The following is a 10,196-nucleotide window of genomic DNA, read 5'->3' on the forward strand; positions in this document are numbered from 1 at the left end:
GGATCAATAATCAATAACAAATAGTTCCTAAATAATATGATGGTGATTCTGTTGTGACCAATGATTTTGATCTTGACGGCACATCGGTGGGGCACTTTGATCAATCAGACGCGGAGGAAGAAGATGTTGAATTGGATCAATTCCGGTTCGTGAGGAAGAAATTAATTTGGATCGCAAACTACACCACAGAAGATGAGGATGCTCTTGTGGGGGGCATAGTAAGACATAACTCTTGATGCGGTTGCCGGGAAAGATCAAGCGAGTGAAAACTATTAGAGGTGCATCAGGGAGCATTTCCACCAACCCTTTGGCCTAAACTGAACCGTACCCTCAAATATCTCATAAACTGACGAGGTACGATTCAAGATATGTGTGATTGTTGAGCGGTTTGCTTGGACCAAGTGAGGCATACTCCTCCTAGAGGTGTCGTTATTGACCAATATTTGAGCACTCTTGTTGTCATTTTGATCACCACATTTGCATCACTCTGAGCATTTCCATCATTTTCCTTTTCTATGTTGTACCATGGGATAACCCAAGAGATTAAGAGAGCTACCGGCAAATGCGAAAATCAAATGGCAATTCATTTGGCCTCCAACATTGTTGGAATGTGTTGGGAGACAATGGGAAGTGGAAACTGAGAAATGCCGAAACTCCTCCAAAACATGGGAAGCCTCGCTTGATTTGGATGACGACGAGGAAGATGGTGGTGATGGAGAAGAAATGGTGGCTAGAAGTCCCACTCTAACGTCTAACGTGGGTCGATCCGATGGAAAGAAGGGATCAGAGGAGATGCTCAAGGGATAAGGAGAGGTGCAGATGATGAAAAATAAGATCGTTGAGTTAACAAAGTCAAGGAATGAGTACGCGGAGAAGGAGTAAAGAAAAGTTGGAGATCGAGGAGTGGAAGCTAAGAAACAAGAGGGTGAGGTGGGATGCTATGCAAGCAAGTACAAAGCGCGAGGAAGAGATGGAGGCGCGTAGGCTTAAACTTGACGAGGACCGGTTAATGCAAAACAAGATAGCCTGGGAGAAACTATTGATATTGGAGCCCAATGGCATGGGTCTAATGTCAATATCATTTTGGGAGTTCACGCGAACGGCGATCATGCGTCCTAGGATGGCATGGAGCGTTGAGCACACCGGAGGAGGTGACTATGCACATACCGGAGGAAAGGACGGTGCAAAGAATGGAGTCGTCGGCGACATGTGATTTGTACATGTCGGTTGAATGTGCTTATTGTTTTGTCTTTTATTCATGCAATTTTGTTTGAAAAATGTGTGCATGATGCTTTCGAAAGGATATGAAACGTTTAATCCAAATGTGTGAACGAATAGAAGAGAGAAAAAACATTTTGAAGGCCAAGACATTGTGACTCTGATTTTGTACATCGACTCGCACACTCCCAAAATTGATGGAGCACGCTTCATATGTGTTTTAAAGAGTGCACATACGGCAACTCTGCTAGAGTTTTTGTAAGCTCCCTAGAAAGGGAACAACACTCCTAACGCTCCCGCCCCTCCCCTCTCCACCAACTTTCATGAGAAAGAGCAATATACTAAGCTAGAAATCCTTGCAAAAGTCAAAAAACAACAACAATGAAATGCCAAGCTAAAAAACTCGCTAAAATTTGAATGCACCAATGAACAAATGATGGTCACACAATAGCGGGCTAATATAATACACTCCCTTCGACCCATATTAATGCTGTTGATTTAGCACAAGCAATTATCCATAGAAACCAAATCTACTATGGGCCAAAAGGCAGTCTTCAACACCGTGCTAGCTAAATCAGTCAATACCAAATCATGAACGGTATAGAGAACCAATGGGCGCACATCGCCATTTTATTCCAGCATCTTAAAGCATATATGTCAGTACTACAACAGTAGATGATCAACATATGATGAACATTCTTTACATACCTCAAAGGCTCAAATCACAACTAAAGAGTAGCTTCTATTTCCAATCAAGCATGTCTAAGAGCCACAAGATCTCAGGCTCGGACCTTGCCGCATCACAAAAATCTAGTTCAATACCAAATACCTCTATAGAGTTTGTTCCTTTATACAGGAAAAGCAACGACATCCAAGCCCGGATGTCTGATATGAAAGGGTGTCTGGGTGAAAACCTGAGATATTCATATGCCAATGCCCGTGCTGCATTGCTGTCAATGTAATCAAAACTCGACGTATTGATTATGCAAGTCATCTTGTTGGTGTCCTTGCGGTGGGCAAGAACAGACACGGTGATGGCTGGCCCCATAGGGACTGTCAGCTTGGGTTTGACTTCCATCATCAAAATGCAGTCTGCGGCATTCAGATGTGCAACAAGTACATCTGGTATGCCGCCAGGTGTGTTCTGTAAACCTGCTCGAAGAATGCAGCCTGAAACTGCTTGAGAGAAGATTAGTGATCCCTCAAGCCACATGTCAATGTAAAACACCAGATCCTCAAAAGTGAGCTTAGGTACAGGAAGGTGCACCGTCTTCCGTGGCTTGGAGAACGTTAAATAGAGCTTTTGGAAGTTTGTGTCAGAAGGAGGCTGCTTGCAGATGGAAGGCCATTTCCGTGAGCAGATGCATTTCCAGAAGTAATCATCCTTTGCAATTTCGCACCATTGGCGGCATACAAGCATGCAAAAGACTAAGTCTTTACCATCCAGTAGAGGAAAAACAGCCTTCAGAACTTCGCCAGGAAATCCATTTTCCATTCTCAATCACTGAACTGAAGGAAATGGAATGCCTCTACCCTCTAGGATGGAGACTTCAGCTACAAACCGAAGAGCGAACCAGAAGTGTCTATTAATAAGAGATGGTTAAACAAATACTGATCAATTCATGCCCAGTCAAAAACTGAAGTAGCACAACTACTGCTATCTTTTAATTCACTATAATCTGAATCTGCAAGGATGATAAACGTAGAAGAGTATACCTAGACTAAGCAGAACATGGACTAATGGCTATTGCTAGAACATACTAGTCCATAAAAAAAATAGCTTCCATCTTCCAGATTAATAATAATTTGGAAATGTGATGTCTGTTGGAGTTGGGGGTGTGAACTACACAAGAATGATAGAAGAAATAAATGATCAATTTGATTAACAAGTAGGCTTTCAAATAATACTGGCAGTAATGGAAAGTGAAACTATATTTGTTTCTGAGTCACAACCAAATGATCCAACCGATTACCACGAGTAGTTGCTATGATCAAACTGATTTGACACAATACCACGATAAGCATTCACTATGGTGCCTTGAAGGGTAGGTGTTCAACTTCACAGCAAAACATGGTCCCATTTGTGTTGTTGATCAATATACTTATTAAGGAACACCAAACCTCTGGAGTTCAGGAAAGCACATCCTCACAAAACAAAATGTTCCCTTTTTAGGCCTAGAATAATATTTTTAAATATATCCCATTTTCAGTGTTGATCTGCAGTCTGGCATAAGAGCATATTTACTCAAAAGCACAAACCGAACTATGACACCCCAACTCTTTATTGATAATACATCATGTACATGTTGTTGATCTCCAACGCATTCATTTATCGTTACCACTCCAATCTTTCTTGAGTGAAAGCCAATGGAAAATATTGTAACTAGTACTGTATACACGACATGAGCATAATAGTTCTAGCTGTACAAGTTTATGCTTAAACTGATATATAATCCCAAAACATGAAAAATGAAACCTACGTATGATTGCTCCTTATAATCAGTGAGGTAATGAAACACCTAGCGTTCGGAAGGAGAAAACATACCGACTTCTCCAATATACAACAGAAAAATCGAACTTTCAACGGAATTTTACTTGAGTTTTGCCTACTAGCCACGGGGTCAGCGGTTGTACGAATTCGGGTGTGATGCTGTGAACAAAAAATAAGGGGATGTAGAGGAAGGGAAGTAAAGGAACCCACCGTGGCTAGGAAGAACCGTCGGTAAGGCGGGCCGCCGGCGTAGATCTGCAGAGACCAGAGAGGATGAAGGGGCGGTCGTCGATCTGGTAGCGATGGACGACGGGGTGGCAACGCCGGAAGAGGGACGCGCAGGGGAAGAGAGGTCGCCGTTGCCGGAGAGATTCGCCCATAGACAAACACCCAGAGGAAGGAGCAGGATCGGTGCCTGGGAATGGGAGAGGAATGGGGACCCGGAGGTGCTCGGTGTCGGTCGGAGAAACCAGGGGTATCCCGAAGCCAGGCTGTCACATGTGGGTTGGGCCGTATGCGCCGACGGGTCAGATTTGTGTATGTAACACGCCCGCCGCCCACACGTACCTGAAGCCCAAAAATCGAGTCGAGTCCTCCATTTGGAAGTTGGCAGCCGCGCCATATGGACCGGCACAATAATGGCACTGTCATTCCTTGCTCTCGGCTGCACCCAAAAAGCCCCCGTTATCCTAAAAAAGTGCTGTTACTCCTGATTTTCTCCTCTATTTTTCCTCTTCAACGGATTAAAAAATATTATTGAATATAAATAACAGATTTTAAACCTATATTACTGATACAAAAATGTCCATAAATTCAAAAAATGTTCTTGAGTTTTAAAAAGTTCATGAAATTTTAAAAATGTTCAGGAATTTATTAAAATATTAGGATCTTTTAAAATGTCTGAATTTCAAAAAAAATGTTCACAAATTTAGAAATAAACACTAATTTTAAAATATTCATGAATTTATAAACAGGTAAAATAAAGAAAACAAAATAAAAAAGTAAACAAACAAACGAAAAAAACCTCCGAAAATCACTAGAAGAGAAAAAAGCCCCGACAAACAAAAAAAAGTCCGCTGATGTGCTGGCTCACATGCAAGAGATGGTGGAAGAACAATTAGTTTCTAAGTAAACATGGAATAGTGAGTTGTGGGGCATACATCTTCACATTTGTACGGTGCTTTGACATTAACAGTGGAGCATCATAACAGTTCTGTGATCATGGCAAAAGATCTCGTGACTGATCACGATCCAGCGGCATGGGCTCAGTACTATGATGCAAACGTATCAGTATTCAGTAAGCATGCCATCCACCTTGGCTGAACCATGAAGAATTACCTCTTATATTACATAATGGATGGGACAATAAATCAATGAGGGGCATTTTCCCCAAGAAGTGTTTACTTCCTTTACGGGCATAGCCTTTAGGATCGAATCATTATAAAATGTGAAGAAACTTACATGCATCATTCCCAAAGCTGAATCAGGCTCTATGTAAATGAGCAATTGATGTCACTAAGGCCTTGTACAATGGAAGATGCTTAGGGAGGTGCTTAGAAAAATAAACCGAGTTTTTCTGAAGCACCGGTGCCTATTTCTATAGGAGAGGCGCTTAGTTAAGCGTCTATCCTGTACAATAAGCACCGGTGTTTAAGAAAAGCCTGATTTATTTCTCTAAGCACCCCCCCCCCTAAGCACCTTGCATTGTACAAGGCCTAATGAGCAGAGTTTTGATCCAGCTAGACCACTATACACTCTGTTTTACAAAACCAATGCTGTCTCTTTAGACGCAGGTTAACTCCAGTCAATTTGTTGTATTTATGGGCCGTGTGGGGACAATAGCATATAAACTGGGCGTTCCAGCACGGGTTCATATTCACAATCTTTTTCATGTGAGTCTTTTGAAGTGCTTCCATGTTGATCCACCAGATGCGCCACCAGCATTAACGTTGATTTATCACGTTCAGGTAATCCTGAGGCAAATGAAGTCTTGGGGCACGGTAGCAAGTGGTGTTCAGAAAATTTTGGTACAATAGGAAGAAAAGATCCAGGATTTTCAGCTCAAAGACGAGCTGCTTGAGGAGGCGGGGAGTAATGTCGTATGCGCAAAAATAGTTCCAGATGTACTCCCTCCGTCCAAAAATACTTGTCATCAAAATGGACAAAAAGGGATGTATCTAGAACTAAAATACATCTAGATACATCCCCTTTTATGCATTTTGATGACAAGTATTTCCGGACGGAGGGAGTACATACTTGCAAGCAAACTCCAAAAGTGGAATAGGTCCCAATTGAGTTACCTGCTATCTTCTTCCAGTGGTTCTGAACATTTTTCATACACTTTTGCTCATCCAAATGGCCTATATGAAATTCGCTAGACAAATTTCTTCTGCAGAAGTGTGAATCATCATGTCATGTATTGGAAAATAGCATGATGTCCAAAACAGCCAGGAGGACCTAGATACATGGAGAAGTGAATGAGAAGTTGCAGTGCGAACTTGAATGACATTCACAAAACAGACAAACATGGCCCACTCAACATCTGTTTTAAATTCAGCAAGAATTTATCACAGCACTACGCAATTAGCTAATACCCCGTCCGTCCCATAATATAAGATCTTATTACATCCAATATACTCACATATTGGATGTACTCCCTCCGTCCGGAAATACTTGTCATCAAACTGGATAAAATGGGATGTATCTAGATGTATTTTAGTTCTAGATACATCTCTTTTTATTCATTTTGATGACAAGTATTTTCGGACGGAGGGAGTAATAAGACCTTATATTATGGGACGGAGGGGGTACTAGTTATGCATAAATGTATAATCAATATTGTTTTCCAATGACCCAAAGAATTATGGACTATAAGTTTAAATGGAACTAAATGGATTAGGAGCATAATGCGGCATCCAAGGGAGGGAGATACCTTTGCCAATATTAGCAACATCATCTTGGATAATAAGAGGACTTTTGCCACCACGCTCTAATGAGACAGACTATTGAAGAAGATAAATGCACAATGGATGCATAATTCACAGACTTCTTGGCTCTTGCAACCGACCTTAACCATTTGCACCGGTAGCAGTCAGCCGGTCATTATATCTCTAAGCTGATTCCAAAGTTTATGTAAATGAGCTAATGTGGTCAATTAGTTATTTACCCTTCTACAGTCTCGGCTGTAGTTATGCCATAACTGTTAACTCACACCCAAATATCAACCGCACTCCAGCCCACACCTTTTTCCACTCCATGATTCTTCATCGTGTCTCTTAGTTTCTCTATCTCTTCCCATTTTTCAGCACTGCCATATGAATTGGACATTAAAATATAGTACCCATCATTTCCTGGGTCAGAAGCAAAAGCCTTCTTTGCAACTCTCAACCCCATCTCGAAATTGTCATGCATTTTGCAGGCACTAAGCAAAGTTCCCCATACCCCACCATCAGGTTGTATTGGCATAGCCAAAATCATATCTTCTGCTTCTTGAAGATGCCCAGATTTCCCTAGGAGATCCACCATACATGCGTAATGCTTCAGGTTAGGTTCAAGGCAGTATTCCCCCATTCTGATGAACAGCTTCCTGCCCTCATCAACATACCCTGCATGGCAGCAAGCAGACAGAATGGCAAGAAAACTGACACTGTTAGGCTCAATACTTCCTCTTTCCATCTCACTAAATAACTGCAGTGCTTGCTTCACATCGCCATGCATCCTATAGCCTGCTATCATCACATTCCATGTAACAACATCCCGCACGAGCATAGAATCAAAAATTCCTCTTGCAATCCCTAGCTGCCCACATTTAGTATACATGTCAACAAGTGATGTACTAATAGATACATCCGATTCCAACCCCATATCTTTCACATAAGAATGTATCAGTTCACCATGTTCCAGTGCAGCCAAATTTGCACAAGCTGAAATGACAGTAATCAAGGTTGCAGAGTTTGGTTGGACACCTTCAGTGAGCATCTGATCATATAGTGACAAGGCATCATTTGAATGTCCTAGATGTGAATAGCTGGATAGGAGTGCATTCCAGGTGACAACATCCCTCCTCACTTTGGCCACACCAAATATTTTGTATGCAAGGTCAAATTTCCCACATCTTCCATACATGCCAATTAATGCATTGGCAACTGAAATTTCATCAAGTAAGCACTTGATCGAAAAACAATGAGCTGATTGACCTAACCGCAGTTTTCCTAGCCGTGAACAAGAAGAGATTGTGGAAACCAAGCTGTTGATATCACATAAAAATTCATCATGATCTCTGCAATGCATTTCTCGGCACAACTCCAAGCATTTGACATCAAGTCCAGCTTTGCAGTACAATACAACCATCAAACTCCATGATTCTGCATCTCGTTGATGCAAAACTCCAAAAACTTTGCCTGCAGCATCTACCAACTCAAGTTTCCCGTACATTGAAATCAAAGCATTGGCAACCAACAAATTGTCTCCAAAGTTTCTCTTAATTATAGCTGCATGAAATGCCTTCCCCCTACGCACATTTCCACTGTTCCCTAACCCTGAAAGTACACAGCTAACAAGAACTTCATCTGGCTGCAGACCAGACACCTCCATCTCCTGGAACAACTCCACGGCCTCCCTATCAAGTCCTCTCCTACAATAGGCTCCAATCAAGCTAGTCCAGGTAACCACATCTTTTTCTGGCAACTCCGGGAATAAAACACATACATCCTCAGTCCTATTGCACTTTGAGTACATTGAGAAAAGCGCGGAAACCACCAACGCACAATCTCCAATCCCTTCCTTCACCGTGTACCCGTGCAAGCATCTCCCAGCAGACAGCTCGCCTATCACTCCACAAGCCTCCAACCCACTCTCCACTGTCCGTGAATTTGGCCTCGCCCCGCCATCACCCGCTAGCCTAACCATCTGCACCAAGTATCTCATCCCCTTCTCACACTCGTCATTCCGAACGCACCCAGAGACCACTGCGGTCCACGTGATCACGTCCCTGTCAGCCATTTCGTCGAACAGCTTCGTAGCGTCGTCAATGCGGCCACACTTGGCATACATGTACACCAGCGACGACGAGACCGCGAGGGACCCATCGCCTACCAGGAGGCCGAGCTTGACGGAGTAGGCGTGCACGGAGGAGCCGACCGGGAGGGCCGCGAGCTCAGCGGCCGCGGAGGCGGCGATGGGCGCGGTGAACCGGGAGGGCCGCGCGCCAGAGGCGCACATGCGGCGGTGGGCGGAGAGCGCGGACGCGAAGTCGGAGGCGCAATGGTGGGAGCGGAGGAGGGAGTTCCAGAGGAAGGTGTCGGGGCAGGGGGAGGCGGAGAAGGCGAGGGCGGCGAGGCTGGGGCGGCCGGAGGAGGAGTAGGCGGAGACGAGCTTGGCGGCGAAGTCGGGGCGCGAACAGAGGCCCGAGGTGGCAGCGAGAGCGTGCAGGCGGAGGAGCACGGGCAGCGGCGGAGGCGCCGAGGAGGGCGAGGCTAGGAAGCGGTGGAGGAGGCCCAGACTCGTCGGGGTGAGAAGAGGGAGAGAAGGCGGCATCGGTTTGCCGTTTGCTTGTTCAAACTCGTTGATCAGTTGAAAATATGGGCAGTCGCCTGTGTTCGAACTCAATTGATTTGGCCGAACCGTTGGATTGAGCTCATCTGTTTCTTCGACCTTCGCTCACCAGAGCTCTCTTCTGAGGGCAACTCCAACGCGCCGACGTGTCTGGTCCGCCCTCCTCGGTTTGGGTCTGTGCTGATCAAAAACACGGTCCAACGCGCTGACACAAATAGACGCGCCTGTTTTGCTGTCCGTTTGGACCCATTTTCAGCTTAAAATTTGGGTTGGATTTGCATCATGGACGCCCACGGTGTCCTCCTCTGGCCCGTCTGTCGGTAGCACACATGCCATTCTTCCCCACCCACCACCTCGGCCTCTTCACCATCGTCACCGTCGCCCGCTTCCTGCCTCTTCGCCACCGCCCTAGCCCCGCCGCCGCATCACCAACGGCCCCACCGACACCGCATCCATCGACGTCCACTCTGCCGTCGTTGTGGTCGCTTCTTGTCGCCGACGAAATAGTACAAGGCCCGCCTGCCAGGGTCGCCGCCAGCCTTCGGCATACCCCTACCTCCGAGGTCACCGCCGGAGGATGCAGGGTTCGACACCCCTGCTGCCTCAGTCTCCATCGACGTGCCATTCACCGGCCACGACTCGTCCACGCAAGGTGTTCGGTCGTTTTCACGACCCGACCGAGGCTCGTCCATGCCCGCCGCTGTCTAGTAAGGTACAAATTCATTACTCCGAAGGATCATGACGAATGGCTCGGATGAGTTTTTTACAACGATAGCATATGTTCATCATCACCCAAAGAATCGTTCGACGATGATTGTGTTGCGGTTGCTACTTTGGTTGTCAATGAGCGCATCTCGAGGCAGCGACAATTATTTAGGGGATCGATCCCGGGCCGTGCTAACAATTAGTTCGAACTTAGAGAACCATTATTCTT

General features: G+C 45.0%; 1 protein-coding gene across 5 annotated transcripts; it reads right to left on the bottom strand.

Moving 5' to 3' along the window:
* Positions 1-1,819: 1,819 nt before the first annotated feature.
* LOC123045691 (F-box protein At5g39250) lies at positions 1,820-9,280 on the bottom strand. Of its 5 annotated transcripts, none has more exons than XM_044468843.1 (3): positions 6,642-6,883; positions 6,010-6,166; positions 1,820-2,772 (listed from the first exon to the last, which is right to left on the bottom strand). In XM_044468843.1, the coding sequence occupies exon 3, from the start codon at positions 2,711-2,713 to the stop codon at positions 1,961-1,963; it is 753 nt and encodes a 250-aa protein (XP_044324778.1). In that variant the 5' UTR covers positions 2,714-2,772; positions 6,010-6,166; positions 6,642-6,883; the 3' UTR covers positions 1,820-1,960. The 5 variants fall into 5 exon arrangements, with proteins under 5 accessions (XP_044324778.1, XP_044324777.1, XP_044324775.1 ...); XM_044468839.1 differs by having other exon boundaries at positions 2,758-2,772; positions 6,010-6,098; positions 6,642-9,280; XM_044468842.1 differs by lacking the exons at positions 6,010-6,166; positions 6,642-6,883 and adding an exon at positions 3,920-4,367 and having other exon boundaries at positions 1,820-2,801.
* Between the last annotated feature and the right edge of the window lie 916 nt (positions 9,281-10,196).

This window comes from Triticum aestivum, chromosome 2B (assembly GCF_018294505.1).
Source record: "Triticum aestivum cultivar Chinese Spring chromosome 2B, IWGSC CS RefSeq v2.1, whole genome shotgun sequence".
NCBI lineage: Eukaryota > Viridiplantae > Streptophyta > Magnoliopsida > Poales > Poaceae > Triticum > Triticum aestivum.